The sequence below is a fragment of the Bactrocera dorsalis genome, chromosome 3 (assembly GCF_023373825.1).
Source record: "Bactrocera dorsalis isolate Fly_Bdor chromosome 3, ASM2337382v1, whole genome shotgun sequence".
Classification (NCBI taxonomy): Eukaryota; Metazoa; Arthropoda; class Insecta; order Diptera; family Tephritidae; genus Bactrocera; species Bactrocera dorsalis.
The window spans coordinates 18,340,423-18,358,801 of record NC_064305.1 but is presented as its reverse complement, the minus strand read 5'-3'; the positions used below and the strand labels follow the sequence as shown (position 1 = coordinate 18,358,801).

General features: G+C 37.5%; 2 protein-coding genes across 2 annotated transcripts in view; one reads left to right on the top strand and one right to left on the bottom strand.

Moving 5' to 3' along the window:
* The window catches only part of LOC125777285 (peptidoglycan-recognition protein LF-like), a 578,030-nt gene that overhangs the window by 525,885 nt on the left and 33,766 nt on the right, over positions 1–18,379 (bottom strand). The window lies entirely within an intron of this gene.
* The window catches only part of LOC105232958 (sodium channel protein Nach), a 37,531-nt gene that overhangs the window by 15,971 nt on the left and 3,181 nt on the right, over positions 1–18,379 (top strand). The window contains exons 2-8 of the mRNA XM_049452563.1: positions 3,440–3,637; positions 3,710–3,994; positions 4,072–4,308; positions 6,395–6,549; positions 8,161–8,226; positions 15,478–15,569; positions 17,746–17,851. Coding sequence (XP_049308520.1) covers positions 3,440–3,637; positions 3,710–3,994; positions 4,072–4,308; positions 6,395–6,549; positions 8,161–8,226; positions 15,478–15,569; positions 17,746–17,851 — 1,139 coding nt within the window. The remainder of the gene's footprint in view (positions 1–3,439; positions 3,638–3,709; positions 3,995–4,071; positions 4,309–6,394; positions 6,550–8,160; positions 8,227–15,477; positions 15,570–17,745; positions 17,852–18,379) is intronic.

Genomic DNA, 18,379 nt, shown 5'->3' with positions numbered 1-18,379 from the left:
AAAGTCGCCAATCACGATTTTCACATCGTAACGGGGGCAGCTCTCATAGGTGTGCTCCAAGCGCTCATAGAAGTCATCTTTGGTCACATCACCCTTCTCTTCCGTCGAGTCGTGCGCGCAATTTGAAGAAGCGATATTTTGAAAAACTTCGCTTTGATGCGGATTGTGGCTACACGTTCATCCACTAGGGATTCTGCCGACGGAGTCTCTCCCCCAGGCGAATCTAACACCGATTTTGAGTCGCCCTCAAACGGATGTTTTTTGGCTAGCCAGAGCATACTTGGTCTAAGACCGGAAGTCGTGAACTGCCATATGTTAAAAGATCGTTTCTAGCCACCCCCAAGTGAATCGCGCTCAGAGAAGTTTCCTCACTTGGCTGGACGTCTACACATCTCTATCCTCCATTAAACATTGTCATATATGTTATGGTCTCTGACGTTCCTTTCAAAACATTACAAACTTAATACATTCTGTTCAGGTTATAAAAAGAAACGTAATCATTACTTCTTATATCATAATTTCAAATATTTCCCTCAGAAGAAATATGCATGTACATACATATATACAACAGTTTTACATATACACATTTACACACATATGCATTTATGAAAATATTTACACACACTTACGTATATTATGTGAATTTGTCAGCGCCACGAACTCGCCTTGCTTTCTCTTCTTCGAAGGGGTTAATTTCCAAAAATCATTGCAAAGTTTAGCACTCCACTTCTGCTTCTTTCTCTTCTCGTCATGGCTTTTCAGGAATTCCTTCCTCATGTTCATATTCTCCCTCTTCTTCAAATCATTGCGGAAATGGCGTGAAACACATCGCCATGGTCTTATCACTATGATTCGTAACGAAAGCTTTATGAGCCATTGTGGCGTCTACTCGGAGACGCACAGCGTTCCAGCGACAATTTCTTTCCACATTCCATTGATGCGTGTTGAAACGTTTTTTTCATGCGTAATCTCTATACATACTACATACATATGTATGTATAGGACGTTTCTGATTTCTAACACACTGAATGGCGTCTGTATATGTACATGTATATGTACTGAATTTTCAAAATATCTCACATATTCACTAGGACTATGTTCATATGAGGACCCTTTTTGTCGCGGTTTTAATAGGCGAATGAACGAGGAGGAAAGACGAAGAGTATCACTCTTTGCGTTGTTGTGGCGCTATTTGTGTTCGCTTCTACAAATTTCGGCATTACTTTTCATTTTATTTTATTATAACTTTCATGGTTTCAATAGCTCTTGGAATGAATACGAATACTTAAATTATGTTCGGATTGCCTATTATTACTGCATATTTTTATATCAATATGCATAATATAAATTTAGAAAGAAGTATACGAAGCATACAGAAAATTTAAGAATGTAACATGTAAGGGAATGTCCGAGTTAAGCTGTCAGACTCGTATCAATCATGTGAACGCAATGAATAACACCAAAAGACAGAATTTGACGATAATGAGCGACAAAAAAGTCCTAATCTGAACAAGGACTTTGTACTCGTCCTGTGATAGTTTAGCCAAAGCGGTAAGAACTATTCGTACCCGAATAGGTTAACGAACAGAAAGTATAAAAAGTAAGAAATGGCTAAGCTCTGATGAAACCGAACTTTTCTTACTTTCGCAATGTGCAAAGGTCGAATCTAGTCACAGGTTTTGATGGATCTTACTTATAAAAAAATGTTCCGTAAAAAGTCAACACTAATTGTTCGGCGAATTGTGAGAAAAACTCCTACGACATAATAAAAGTCATTATATTAAGTATATTAGGTTTAGAGCTAGACTAAATCAAGTTCTGAGCGGTTTAGTTTTTTGAAAATATGACACAATTTGATTAATACGAGTATATTATAGTAAAAGGTTTAAAATCTGATGAAAAGTCAAAATGGGTGTAAATCACTATATCGTTATGTTCATGCTGGGAAAGATCCAAATGGACAATGGAGTTGGAACGGGAATGTACTGTCCAGAGTTAGGCATAAGGCAACCTTTTAAGTTGCCGGACCACTCAATATATTTCAAGCTGCTACTGCGAAAGCCGCTGGCCTATAAAGCACCTATAATGTACCTGCAGGCAAATCCAGAATAAACATTTACTTACACAGCCAAGAGGCAATCAAAGCAGTAACCTCTTATCGCATATCGGCCAGAAGTGTCTTGAGAAGCAAGGCTGGAGTGGAAAGTGTTGCAAGAAGTAAGTAACTTCACTTCCACTGGGTGCCAGGCCTCAAAGGCATCGAGGGCAATGAAATAGTGGACAAGATTGCCAAGAATGGTGTACGGCTAACTTCCGAAAACTTGATCAACATTGGGGAACCTATACATTGCCTATACGACGACATTGACAGAAACTTGATATATAAAATCAAAACCCGATGGAACGAGCTGCCGGGTTGCAGAACTGCAAAAGTCATGTGCAAAACGGTATATTGGAAAAACACGAAATTCCTATTGACCATCGATTGAAGTGACTATAGAAACATGATGGGAAAATTAAGTGATCACTGTCTAGTGGCGACACACGACCACACAAGATGGGGCTGTAAAATCGAGAAGGCTGCAGGAAATTTATAGAACAGGGCACCCGGGAAATAATGGAGGATCTTTTGTACACTAGTCCCGCATCGGGAAGACTACGTTGTAAGCATCTGGGGTTCGCCGGTATGATACACTGGAGGAGACCGCATAGTCTGTTAAAATTCTCGCCAAACGCTGGCATCCTACAGGATTGATATACTGTAAAGTGAAAATATCAGATGTATTTCAAAATTGTGAATTACAGGAAGTAAGCACTATGAAATACAATGGAGAGTTGTTCCTGAGATATAGAATTTCAGTAAAGGCAATAGTCCGCTTATTGTATACCAAGTTCAAATGTCCATCTCTAATGTACATAAATACACACCCTAACTCATAAAATAGTCGCATTGCGTCCATTGACTTGTGCAACAATTTTTTCTGTACAGTTATTTTTTAGACTCTTTCTAATAATATATTTTCGCCGAGCGCTGCATTGGATAAAACTTTGCAAATTATGCATTTCACATTTCATATCCGCCAAAATTTTTATTGCCACCACACAGCAGTGTGTGTAAAGTATGCAGACTGGGAGTTTGTTGACTTGACTTTTGCCTTTTACGGCTGCGATTTTTATGAGCAGCAAAAAAACAAAGACCCATATAAATTTACACGCAATAGATTTTTATGAACGCGCTGAAATTTGCAGAGTTATGACGCCATTTTACGGCCGGTCATTCACACACTCATAGCGGGACATGCACCAAAACCAAAGCAGCAACAAACACACTCACCCTCTTTCATACATATGTAAGGGAACTGTTCACTTTTTGAACGCTTTAACAATTCCATCCGTTTCACATTTCCGTTTATTCATATCTGCTCTATCCCGTTCTTAGCATGATTTGGCTCGCCTTCATCTGTGTGGCGCTCTTTGCCATCATTTCGTTGAGTAAACGTACGTGGGAACGTTTTCAAACCTCACCCATGGTCATATCTATGGATCGCAATAAGCTGGTGTGGAATACGAGCTTTCCCTCGCTCACTGTTTGTCCACATAAACGCATTGATGAATTGAAAGTTGAGGAGTACATGGAGTAAGTAGAAGCTCGCATTTCATTCTTAGCTCTCAAAGCGAGTTTCAAATTGCATTTTCCTCTTTGAACAAGGAAACATCCCGAAACCTTCGAAACGGAGCAGGATCGTATCGATTTCCATGCTTTCATCGAGAAGTTGGCGCGCCTCACCTATGAGAATATTGAGACACTACCGCGTAATAAAACTTTCGGCATACCGAGCAGCAAATACCTGGATTTGCTGTATGAACTCAAGTGGAACTTTGAGCCGGAAATGAGTAGTGGCGCTGCCGTGCAAATGTTCATATATGAAACACTCACCGAATTCGGTATTTGTCATTCGGTGAATTCGCTTGTTGCTCGTTATAACTCCTATGAGTGAGTATTTGAAAAAGATTTCAGAACTAAGATTTTTTGCGGTTTCTACCTTTCACATTCATCCTCTCCATTTTCAGCTATTGGAAACGCAACGACTGGAACATATTGGATCATGGAGATCGTGTCACCGTCCACCCGCTAGATGGTGAAATTTATGCACAGATTATAAACCTCTCCACCGCATATGATGTTTATTTTCATGGCTCAGGTGATATACCGAACATATCCAAGCAACGTTATACGTTTCCAGAAACCGATTATACGACAGTGGAATTGATCGCGTTAGAGATCTACACAGCGGAGGAGGCGAGGGCGTAAGTATTGGTTATATTGGTTAAAAAAATTTCGATTGGAGACCAATTGTACTGGAATTTGGTTGAAGATAGACATATAGTATAATCCAGAGAGGCGATAGTGTAAATAATTAGTTTTGAGGAACTAAATTATATGTGAGCTTATCCATCATCTAAATTCTGGCCGACCAATACAATCTCCCAACTTTTCAAGCTTACCAATATAAATTTATTTAATTCTCATTTGTTTTGGATCATATAGTGGTCAGTTCACCAGATTAAATTATTTCTTTAAAACTGAACTAACCGGGATTCAAATAGAGTTTGCCAACGTTGTACCGTTTTATACCGACTGCAATGGTAATGTCTGCAGTTTTCAACCTCGTGGCAAATTTGTAGGCAGCAATCTAGAAGACGACTTATATTAAGTGGTAGTCTTGTAGAAGACAACCTCAAGAGATTAACTAACCCTGGAAGTTGAAATTTTTAACGGCCTTAAAGAAGTCAAACAAATAAATCGGGGAATTTTTTGAGATGCCGACAGATGAGGGTACCACAATTGGTTTTAGCCCAGTGAAAATCCAAAAAGAGTCCATTCTATACTAAAGGAAAGTTGCCTCACCGATATGGCACAGCACCCAGGATATTGCAAGTCAGCTCAGGTGTTGCTTACCAGCAAAACAAATAATATGAAGACACTTAAAATACTAGCGTATGCACTTAGAACTGTGCATTTTCTTCTAAAGTTCAAATACCGATGTGAAGTTAAGCTGATCTATTTCGAGGTTACCCACTTTTTTCAAGAAAAAGCACATAAACTTCAAATTTAATGAGGCAAGTTTATTATCATTCGAAAGAATGACATTTATTTTCAAGTATTGGTCGCGGCTTCGTCTCAGATGGTCCATCCTTTGAGTACAATTTTCGATGACTTGTAACTAGCGAATGACACACGTGATGGTTTGCTCCAAGGCCTGAATCGAAGCAGGATTGTCCTCACAGACTTTAGTCTTTACATATCTCCACAGAAAAATGACTAACGGTGTGATATTACACGATTTGAGTGGCCAATCGACCGACCCAAAACGTGAAATTATCTGCTCACCGAAGTGTTCTTTCAATAAATCCTTTGATTGATGCGATGTGTGGGATGTGGCGCCGTCTTGTTGAAGCTAAATGTCTCCTAGATCTCGGGCTTCAATTTCAGGCACCAAACAGTGAGTTATACCGGCATCATTTTTTAAGATGTATATGGACCGATGATTCCACCAGTCCACAAACAACACCAAACAGTTGTTTTTCCTGGATAAAATGGCAGCTCCTGAATCTCTTTAGGTTGCTTTTCGTTCCAAATGCGCAATTCTGCTTCTTTGTGTACCCATGGAACCAGAAATAGATCTTATCGCTAAACAAATTTTGGCTCGAAAAATGTCGGATATTCTTGGAACCTTTCAAAAAGTCATAGAGCAAACCGATGTCGCTTGAGAAGTTCGAGTGGCATCAGTTCTTGCCCAAGCTGTATTTTGTACACTTTCAACTTCAGATCTCGATCTAAACTGCACCCAGTCGTTCCATAAGTCAGTCCGAGTTGCGGCGAATCAACCCTCCATGGTCTTCGTGTACAATGTCAGCTGCGGCTTCTATATTTTCTACACTGCATGCTGGAAGTGGTCTATTTGCTGGAATATTATCCAACAATGCAGGCTGGGTCTCAAGATGGGGAATGGAGTGGCGAATAGTATGCTCAGTGGGCCAATTACGATGCCCATCAGTTGAGCGAACTGGGGGAAGTGAACAAAACTAACATGACAGCTTGACACGACTCACGCGTGATCTGCCAAAAAAATACCGGCGCTTGGATTACCCATTAGTACCGTTGTATTTCTGCTTGTCTCGTTAGATTTCAAAATACCGGAGATGAGGTTTTAGTGGTAAGTGATATACTGTACTAAAATATGACCACAACTTTGGATATGTGGGTCGAATTGTTTGACACGAAGGAAAAGTGGGAACCCGAAGAGAGTACAAATCCCCTCTATACCACGAATCCTCTGTCTTGCAAATTAAATTTGTGTAATTTCATGTAAACAAATTACCTTCTCCACAGCTTCACCACCAAACAACGCAAATGTCGCTATCAATACGAGGCCGAGGAGATGCTCACTTCGCCCATTTACAGTTTCGGACTCTGCTTGGCCGAGTGCCGCATGTTCTTCGCACTTAAAGTGTGCGGCTGTGTGCCGCATTTCTATCGCAATCGCTGTGAGTATTCTATGTAAAGCCAACAAAAACAATAACAACAAGCAACACCGAAAGCACCACCACACCACGCACCAACGCGAGCAATTCTGACACAATTAAGCTTAATGCGTGCCGAAAACATTATATTAATTAGAAACAGAGAAATTAAAATAATTAAAAAATTTAAATGCTTACCGTTATAATTAAAAAGCGTTATGCCGTGCTGAGTTCAAATAACAATACGCCGCAATAATACCGTTACGGAAATATCCGTTTTATTTTGCTTTTATGTTTATATGTATACGTATGTATATATGTATGTATTTGGCTTTGAAAATGACAAGGCATTTATTTGCTAAAAACCATTGACGCCATTTTGAATATTAAACAAATGTTAATATTTACTCTTTGCCTCCGCGCATTGGCTATTTAATTTTATTTGCGCACTTGTGTGTGTGTGTGTGTGTGTGTTTTTATTTAAATATTATTTTGCAATTTCACAGTTATCTGCGCTGTATTATTTTACGAGAACGCAAAAAACGCTGAAATTCAGCCAATTATTTTGCCATTGCATCATTTTAGGCGCCAAAACTGTGGTGTTGGCGTCACACTTAAGCAACGCCGCCATTTTGTTAATGAAACGGTAAAGTTATATTTGGCAATTTGGTCAGCTCGGCTGTGTAAGTTATTGTTTTTTTGAACACAAAATTTAAACCAGAAATGTAAAGTGTTTGACGCATACACATAAACGCACACATATACATAAACTTAGATAACGATATATGTCCCAAAAAGTCCACTAAGCTTAAATCACTGTTAGTTTCGATTACAAAATGGATTAACGCATTTAACGCTTTTACAACTTTAACGCTATACATCAAAGTCTTTCTCATTTTATGCTGATGCATGATTTTCGATATAAAAATGTATCTAAAGGGTGCTTTTTTAGAGGTCTAGAATTTACTTGTCTAATAGTGCACACAAACTAACATTTATTATTCATTTATGCTGATGGCTGATTCTCGATATACAAAACTTGTATAAAGGGTGCTTTTTTAGAGGTCTAGAATTGACTTGTCAAATAGAAAACATAAATTAACAATTACTATTTATTTTATGCTGATGGCTGATTTTTGATATGCAAAATTTATATTCATACAGGGTGCTTTTTTAGAGGTCTAGAATTTACTTGTCAAATAGTGCATACAAACTAACATTTATTATTCATTTTATGCTGATGGCTGATTCTCAATATACAAAATTTATATAAAGGGTGCCTTTTAGTGTTCTAGAATTTGTATGTTAAATAGAACACCTAAACTAACAAAATTACTAGTATTTTAATTTTTACATGGGGTCAGTCTTCATTTAAAATAATATAACTTAGGTTTGAAAACCACACCGCATACCTTTTCTGAATACAAGAGAATCTGAAAAAATATCTTGCAATAAACAATACGGCAATTTTGATTACTGATGTTACGTACCTTCAGAAATATACCCCACCACTCATGATAAATTACCCTCTAAAAAATACCATACATCCAAAAAACACCCTTTATATATTTATATATACTTATATGCAAATAAATATGGTTGATACGAAAATTGTTATATTCTTTATCATCAAAGTGAAAAATGGACGAGTTTTACGTATTTGCGACTTCGATGGACTTGCCTGTTTGGAAGATATAAAAAGTAAGTACAAATATTTTATGCCTAGCAGCCACGTAATCAATTCAAAATCGCATAAAAAAACATGTCGTCACCTAAAATACAAAACAACGTATCATCAAATGAAGCGAAATTGAGTTTTTTATCCATACGATTCACTATATCACACAGAGGCGGATCCATAATAGAATTTTGAGGGGGGAAACTTTATGTTTTTGTAACTGATTTAAGAAATCGTTAACTTTAAGCTATAATTTTATTTTTTATACATACTTCAAGTTTTTGAGGCTGTAAAAGTGAATTCTTCAATTTTTACTGTCTGAATTTATTGAAAAAATAAGTGCGTTAACGCACCATCTCATGCTGTATTGGTTATTCGTGATCATTTCGTCACATTTTCATCTAACATCGTGATGCAACCAACGCTTTCGCCTGATTTACCTTTGTGTAACTTCTGGCTATTCTGGGAATTCACATGACCACTCCGAGGACACGGTTTTGACTCAATTGAGGATATAAAAGCTGAAACAAAGAAGGTTCTGATGGCCATCACGTCAGAGGATTTTTCGATGTGCTATGATGACTGGAAAATTCGTCGGCATAAGTGTATTGCAGCGGAAGCGGATTACTTTGAAGGAGATGAAATGGAAAAAATTCACCTTTCAATTTGATCACAACTCTTCCTCAGTTCAATCCCCTCGTGTATCCGCCCCTGACATCATATTACTACATGCATACGTAGTAGCATAAAATTTTCAGCTTCCGCTGTCAGATATAACCAATGTATAACCATTTTATAAACAAAACTCAAATTTGTTTCAAAATGAGTGATTTCTATTTAATCGCTTTTCCTTCTCTGGTCAAAAATTATGTTAGGTTATTTTTCATTTTAGGTGACGTTATATAAAAATTTGGCAACAGTATTAAATTCACAATTTTTCCAATAAATTGCCAAAATGGCACTTTTTATTTATATTCAGTTATGGAACAGATACGTTTGATTCCGTATTATTTGGAACTTTGTTACGCAAATTTTGTTTTACTATTGGAGCGTAATATTTAATTAGAGAGAGTAAATATTTATGTATATCATAGAAAGAAACTTTACCAACTAATATGAAACGAAGAAAAAACGTTTTAAGTTGAAAAAATTGTAGTGATAATTTTATTTATAATAAAAAATCGAATTCAGCTAGTATATTGGCTTATATTGCGGCTTTAAGATGAAGAAGCATTATTTTTTTTTTCAGATATAAAAATGTCTTCGTTAAAGGGTTATACATATACAGTTGGAAGGCCGAAAAAAGCGAATTTTCCAGAATTTTTTCTGCGAAATTAAATTAAATTAATTTTATTATTAAATTTGTTGTTCCGAAAATTTATTCACATATTGTAATGGTATCTTTTAACCGTATTTGAAGACTTAGTATTGGTTAAACTATTTATTTGGAAAGGAACTACAGCTGATCTCCGTTAGCTCCTCTCGAAACAGACGTTTTGCGGTGACTACTATATTTCTGAACTGAATCCTCTGAAATTAAAAAACCAAACAGATTTCGTTAAAATAATGTTGAATCTATTTTATAATTGAAGAGATAAACAAACTACATTTTTTGCCAAATGTCGGTTTCTCAAAACAAAAAACTATTTTTGACCGAAATTTCCTCCTTAAATTACTTGTAAAAAATATTTATCAGTGAGAAAAAATCCTCGTTTAATTACTGAAAAAAATATTTAAAAAGCTCGTGTTAAAATTTGAGACTAAGCGGTAACTTCGGAAATTTTCACCGGAATTAATACATTAAGAAAGTAAAACAAAAAAATCGTTTTTTTGAAAATTCTAACTATATAGTATATAACCCCTCAAGATGAAGAAATCCAGCAATAATTAATAGGTGTTGCTTAGGGTGATTCAAAAATTTTTGTTTTTTTTTTCGATTGGTACTCAGAAAAATAAGTTCCTAGACACCTCTAAGAAAGCCTCTCCAAATATGAGTTTTTAATTGTAACGGGAAGGTCCTCCTACATAAAGTTTTCTATTTTTTCTTATTATCAGATAGAAAAAATTGTATCTCGCTTCCAACTACTTGAAAAAATATCTTGTTCCTTAGATTTTGTAGGAAATTGAATGCCCTAAAAACCTCCTATGATTTTTTCGTAAACCCAACAGTTTAAAAGATATTAACAGTTAAAGCTTGATTATTTTTTGGAAAATTTTTGATTTTTTATAACTCAATGAAAAATAAATCATTATGAATGATGAACTTCATAGGTTTTTGCAGAGTCTTCCTTAGAGGTGTCTAGAAACCGATTCCAAACCTACCAAATCGAAAAAAAAAATATTTTTTGAATCACCCTAGTGTTGCTATTCTTGCTGTTCAAGCAAAAAAAATCTTCGCCAAACAGTTTGAGATACAATATTCTGGAGTTAAGCGCTTAGTCGATATAAAACCGCGACTTCAACTTTTTGGACCGAACATGTTTGATGTCTTTCTAACCTGAACAAACCTCAGGTTATGAGCTATTCTAATTAGCAGTTATTTTTCCAAATTACAAATCATTACTTTACTAGTAGAAACTGAAATGTTTTCCTAAACTTTTCTAATATTAAATATACTAAAATTATTTCATATCAACTTCTCGAAAGCTTAGTAAGCCAATTTCACGTTTTTGAGTCTCTTAAAAGTATCAAAATTGGTCAACTGGGCTGTGTTAAGAACAAGATCACTGATAGTCTAGGTTAAAGTGCCGGCCATCAAAATATCAAAGCTGATACAAAAACAAGTGAGAACGGGCTAAGTTCGGGTGCAACCGAACATTTTATATTCTTGCAACTTGCAGGGATTAAAGCCAAGGAAGTACCTTCATGTACCTAAGGCTGGTTAGTTATATGGGATCTAGGGTTGTATTCCTTCTAAGCACAAATATCCATCGATTACTCACATATTGGCCTATGTACTTAAGCAGTATAAAGTCAATCGGAAGTTCGAAAATCTTTATATTAGGTATATGGGGGCTCAAGGAAGTATTGACCCGATTCAACTGATATTTGACAAACAAACATACTACTATCAGGAAAGGATTCTCTATGAATTTTAATTATATATCTCACATATTGTCCGATATTTTCGGTAAAAAGTCAACTATAAGCACTGGGTCCACATATTCAGTTTCTAGGGGTTCGACTAGTTTTGGTTCGATTTGGAGAGTTTTTAATCAGAAGTTCACACACCTCAGTAGCACTATTCGTGCAATATCCTGATATAGTAATTCATTCTTGATTAGCATACTGCAAAGTGAAAGTTTCAATGAAATTTGTAGTCTGCTTTTGTCAATTTTCACAATGTAATATAGGAATGTATACGAAAACAGACTCGGATTTGAGACCCACCTTTTGATGACAGCCACTGAAAGCGCTTTAAGAATAACATTTTAAGGGCATGCAGCTGGAATGTCCGGAACCTTAATTGGGAAGGCGCCATTCCCCAACTAGTTGATGTCCCTGTAAGATAAAAGCCTGACATTACCAAGTAGTGCGCTGGACGTGACAAGGACTGAGACGAGTATATTCTTGTGACATGCACTGCAGTAGCCATATTACGAAGCGCAAATTCGGTGTGGGATTTGTGGCTAGCGAAGAGACTCCGTCACCGAGTACTGGCATTCATCCCGGTCGATAAACGTCAAGCCACAATCCGCAGCAGAACGAGGTTCTTCAACATATCGATGACTTGCGTTCCCGCCTGGATGGAAGAAAAAGACGATGTGACCAAAGATGTTTTCTATAAGCGCTTAGAGCGCACCTATGAAAGCTGTCCCGCCACGATTTCTAAGTCGTGCTTGACGACTTGAACGCCATGGTGGGAAAGGAAGGTATTTTCGGCCTACACGATGAAACATCCTCAAGTGGGTTGATGCTGATCGACTTCGCCGAAACCCGAAATATGGTTATCTGAAGAACTACATTCCAACAAAGGAACATTCATCAAGCTACCTGCCTGTCTCAGGATCGAAAAAATACTAACCAGATCGATCATGTTGTGATAGACGTCTCCAGTGTTTAAGGAGTTTGTACCCTCCGAGGTGCTAACATTGACTCGAACCACTATCTTGTTGCAGCCAAAATACGCACCCGCCTCTGTGCAGCAAAAAAACCCACGTCAACAAACAAATGGAAGGTTCAACGTCGAGAAACTGCAATCACAACAGACAGCCAAACGATTTTTTACTCGACTTGTACTTCTGTTCTTTGAGAGCCGTTGGTTTCACCCATTGGTTTTCGGACAAGGCAAAGGGACTCGCATACCAAGTTTCATTAAGATATTTCAATTTTTACTCGAGTTACAGCTTGCACGGACGGACGGTCAGACAGTCACCCGGATTTCAACTCGTCTCGTCATCCTAATCATTTATATATATAACCCTATATCTATTTCGATTACCCTTAGGTGTTACATACAATCGTTTGGAGAACAAAACTACTATACTACCTTATCTGGTTCGCTAGAAAATGTCGTCTAAAAAGCGAAGAGTCCTTCGGAAGTAGTTTAAAAAGCCTATAGCTGCTAGAAGAAAATGTTGATCTGACTTAGCTTATATTCAAACATATATTGATTCCAACAAAAACGCAACAACTTAAGCGCACAGCATAGATTGTGCTCTTCAACGTTCCACATCCAGATATTTTAAGGAAATTAAAATTCATGTTCAAATTATGCAATTTACTCATTTTGCCAGCAATGCTCAAGCTTGCGTGAGTGCTAACGATTCACTAGCTTCGAACACTTTTCACTTGTCCATTTCCGCATTTTAACTGTACGGAACAGCGCTTCCCACATCTCTCCTCACCAACTGCACACGAACTTGAATGCACGAAAACAGTGAGAGAGAACAAATTACATTAGAGAAGAAGCACGCTACGGAAGACGGACCGACACAATCCAGGCAAAACACACAAAACACAAAATAGTAACTGGAACAGTAGCGTGAAACAATTGGCAGAGAGGGCAGCAGAAATTAAATAATTCACACATACGAAGGTAGAAAAAAAAGAGGGAGTTGGGGAGAAACCAACTGAAAATCATATACGAAATTATAACGACACGAAAGGTTGGGGAGGCTAAGCAACCGACGGGCAGACAGACACGCTGGAATGTCCATGTTTTTTGTATGCATTACCGAATGGCAGCTATGAGTGCTGGACACGCAGTGCAGATGCACAGCAATATCAACACCATCATATATTATAGCAAACTTGAAAATGATATTTTTCCTGTGAACACCTGCTGCATGCAACCATGAGCTCATGACCTCCGCACACCGGGACGTGCATACTCACACAGACATAAGGGACATAACTAAATTTTGGCATTCATTGCTGCATATCACAGCCTGCTTGAGTATTTCATACCAGTTCACAGACAAGCACACACACATACATACATGCTTATATGTATGTACAACGGAATATGAACATGTCGGATGAATATTAGGAAATGTGGCATTTGGTTCTGATCATACGCATATGGAGTTTAGCTCGGGAGTGAAGGAAATAAGAAAAAGTAGAAATGTAATAGTTTTAATTTCACTTTCGCCACCTGTGGCCCCCGCTTGACGACATGCTTGCTGGTTTCGGTGCTTTGGAGGTTTCGTATGAACTTTGGTGCCGAAAGTTGTAAGGACAGTTTAGTTGTAAATGGAGCACCAGGACATGAATAATCCAAAAATGTTCGTAGATGTTTGTTTGTATCAAATTAGTCAAAGATAATAGAAATGATGATAAGTTTTAGTTCAATGTTTCTAAAATTTCGCAATAAATGTTTTGTGACTTCAAACCAAATATAGACGAAGTTCAAAGATATTTTATAGGAACCAGTTTATATTGCAGCTTTAAGCTATAGAGATCCGACCTGAACAAATTCTTCGAATTGCACCATTTTTTTAGGCAATTATTGGTGCCAACTTTCTTGAAGACAAAAAAGTACCTGGAAATTTTATTTAAAATTCCCCGGGTAAATGATATTTCAATATATATATATTATATATTATTTTGCTAAGTTGGCAGGACTGCTCTTAATATGCTAAATATGAGCCTAATCTGTCCACCAGTTCGCTACTTAAGTCAGTACATATCTGTATTGATTTGTGATTTCCAAAATGGATAAAAATATGAAACAAATAATTTCTCTAAAATTTTGTTTTCCTAACAAATTTTCGTGTGCGGAACCGTTACGAATGTTAGAAAAGACTTACGGTGATTCAGTTTAATCAAAAACACAAGCCTACGAGTGGTGCAAATCCTTCAAAGACAGTCTAGAGATCGTTGAAGACATGCCTAGTTCTGGACGACCTTCAGGTCGAAGTCTTAACTGATTAAGATATGAAAAAAGTGAAGGATACGAGGCTTGAAAATCGTCTGGCAAGTGTTGTAGACAGTTCGACACCTCTCACAAGTCCATTCGAATGATTTCGATGGATATTTTTTGTATGGAATGCGTTTTTGCTTGACTCATCCCAATAAAGCTAATTGTTTACGTGTTGCGGTCAATTTTAACGTTGCAACGTAGGCAGTCTGTTTTCTCTCTACTGCGACACTGCACTCCTCATCGTACCAGCTGCAACCAGATAGTGGTCCGAGTCAATGTTAGGATCTCGGGGCGTACACACGTCTAACACAATGGAATCGTGTCTTCCGCCTATCACAACATGACCCATCTGGTTAGTGGCTTTTCCATTCGGAGACAGCCAGGTAGCTTGATAAAGTTTTCTATGTTTGAATTTAGTACTACAGATAACTATATTTCGGACCACGGTGAAGTCGATTAGCTTCAATCCATTTGGGGATGGTTCATCATGGAGGCCGATTTTGACAACCTCCTCAGTCTAGCTCACCTTCAAATGGATATTTTTGGCTACCCATAGGATACTTGGCCTAAGACCGGAAGTCGTGAGCAGCTTAAGCCATACGCAAAGAAATCGTTTCTGGTCACTCCCAAGTGAATGACGCTCAGACAACTTTCCTCACTTGCGTGAACTTCTACGCACGGTTCCATTAGGAAACAAAGATAGATAATTGCAGAAAACGAAGACATTGTCATACTGATGCTTTACCGTAAAACTACCAAACATTGAGTTATTTGATGGAAATAAAATAAATCTCATTGCAATAAAATTTAATTCGTTTAAGTCCCATTTTCTATCCAAATTTCATAACTGTTTAAAAATAAATGGTAAATATTTTATTTTCAATGTCTCTTGTCAACATTCCATTTGCAGGAGAAATCATCTCGCTCAAGTCCAGCCGGTATAAAATCGATTGTCATTGCCTGTCAAATTGCGATGACTCCAATTTCTTTGTGCAGTCCCATGTAAGTATTGTAAACGGTTTCATTTTTCAGTTTCGGTATTCACACACATGAACTTCATATCACTCACCCACACAAGTATACTATATCATATACCACATATGTATATAACTAAACTATATTTGCTGGTGTCAACGCCAAGTGGATAAGCGCCAATATGGCATATGCGGCACCGTTATAACTGCATCATCATAGGAGCACTATCAGTTACTTATGAAGTGATGAAGCAAACTAAACGAAAAATAGTGGGTGTTTCTTGAGAGGTTAAAGAAAATTTTAGGTCGAAATCTCCTTTTAAGTTTCAAAGTCGCAATCCGGGGGCAGTAATTTTATTTCCTTCTTTGATAAACGAAAATCTGGAAAGCCTTATCTACCAAAACATCTGTGGTTTTTCCAAAATTTATTTGTTTTATAACACATTTTGCGAATATTTCAGTTCCTTGAAAGAAAATCTCAACTGGATCATCCGTTCATTTCGATTTTCGATGACTCATTCGAGCATTTCGACTGGTAACTGGCGAATGACATGCGTGATGTATTGCTCCAAGACCTCAATCGAAGTGGGATTATCCACATAGACTTTAAACTTTACATACGTAACCCTACAGGAAAAAGTTCAACGATGTGATATCACACGATCTTGGTGGCCAACCGAAGTGTTCTCTCAATAAATCCATTGATTGATGTGATGTGCAGGAAGTGGCGACGGCTTGTTGAAACCAAATGGCGTCGAGATCACGGTCTTCAATTTCAGACATCAAGTAGTCGGTTATCATGCCGCGATAACGGTCGCCATTGATGGTTACGTTCTGACCGGCATCATTTTAAAGAAATCGCCGGCTCACAAACCATTTCAGACCTTTTTTTTCGGATGAAATAATAGCCCTTGACTCTCTTCAGGTTGTTCTTCATCCCATATGCAGCAATTTTTCTTGTTTACATAACCTTTGAGCCAGAAATGGGCCTCACCACTGAATAAAATTTGGCTAAAAGGCGTCAGAACTTCTTGGTACTTTTCAGGAGCTCATAGAGTGAAGCGATGTGGCTTGGGAAGGTCGAACGATTTCAGTTCTTGCAGAAGAAAGAGTACTGAAAAAATAATAACAGATGTTGGATTTACTTCTCGGTTCATTGGATCAGTATTTGTAGGAAACCAAGGTCCGGTCCGCCATATTTTTTGTCTAGAAGAACTGTATTTAAAGGTGGAAACGGAAAAAATTACCCTCCACTGTACCCTATAGTCGACGAATTTATTATGTGGTATTCTGAATGGAATCTCACTGAAGCAATTATTTACAAATAGAATTTCCAAAAATAAAGTTGCGTTCCTCAATAAACACCCTGTTCTGATTTACCTACAGTTATATGGCAGTCGAAAGCTCAAAAATCAATTCACACACCCGCTTACCCTATAAGTGACTCGTATAACTATCTGCCGGTGCTGCTTTTGCCAACGAATGTTGACTTCCGCAAATGCACATCCTCGCTCGCAACAGTGTGTGCGTTGCCACAAATTTCCCAGTGTTGTTAGCATGCAATAGTTCGACAACCAGCATATCCGGCTGCTGCTGTTAGTGCCACCATTTGTATGCCGAATTATTGGCGATAAAAATATTTTTGGTCCTCCACACTTTTTGTCGAATGCATTTCTTCATTCTTGTATCCCTGTCTCTCTCTCACTCCCTCTCTCACTTTCATTGCATTGCATTGCATACTTTTATACAAAGTGGGAATGTGTTGTAACGGATTTTTATAATCGTAATGCTCTGTGTATTTGCAATGCGACAATATTGAAAATTCTGTCAGTATTATTGTTAACGACTCGTCCTTTTTTCATGCGCATGAGAACCTTCGTCGAGGAATGAGCGTTCAAAGCGCAGTGGAAGGAAAATATTTTCCTTCGAAATTGATAGTCTTATTTGAGTACAGTCGCTTTAGTATGCTACTGCAATGTGTTGTTGTTCGAAAAATGACAATGTGTCAATGAAAAGTGCTGCAATCGAGAAATGCTACAACTTCTGACAACAACATTATAGAAGTTGCTTGATTTATCATTTTAGGTGCGTTCATTGTTTCGAATTATGGTTGGCGATTCTTCAAAATCTAAAAATAACAGCTACTTTCTTCGACTTACTACATTCATCTGTATTTTATTCTTGTGTCATTTGAATTATTTCAGCGATCCAGAGTTTGGTTTTTGGGCGCCAACCTCCAGTGGGGCATTATAGACTATCCTAAAATGCAGCTTAGACGTGATGTGCTCTTCTCATTTGCTGATGTGTTGGGTAAGTGCCAGCTGTCTGTGTTTTTACGAGTATTTCACCCGTTTTGAAAACGTAGATTACTTCTCGACCAGTTTATACAAAATAATAAATAAATGTAGGCCGGCTATGCTATAATTAATTTCCTTACAAAATAGAATATTATTAATCACTCCATAAGAAATTTTCGCTTTGAAGGTCAGGCAGTCATCACAAAAAAAGATTGTCAGGTTGTAAAGAACTATCTGTGTAATTCGTACTGTTTTGAGATCAAGATTCTAAGTTAAGAAGAATAAACATGAGTTTCTGTGGGCGGTGTCCTCATTTCGAGGTCTAAACTCTAAGTTAAAGAGGATTAAACATGAGTTTTCGCATGGTGTTGTCCTCTCCTCGCTACTATTTAACTTCAATTCGAGACTCCCCCAACCACCAGAGGGAAACTTTATCACCTCATATGCAGATAATTGTACGATATTCAGTTAGACAAAGGTATCGATGGCATGTGTTCGAAAGTAATGAGCTATCAGACCGATCTTTCTCGCTTTTCTTCTG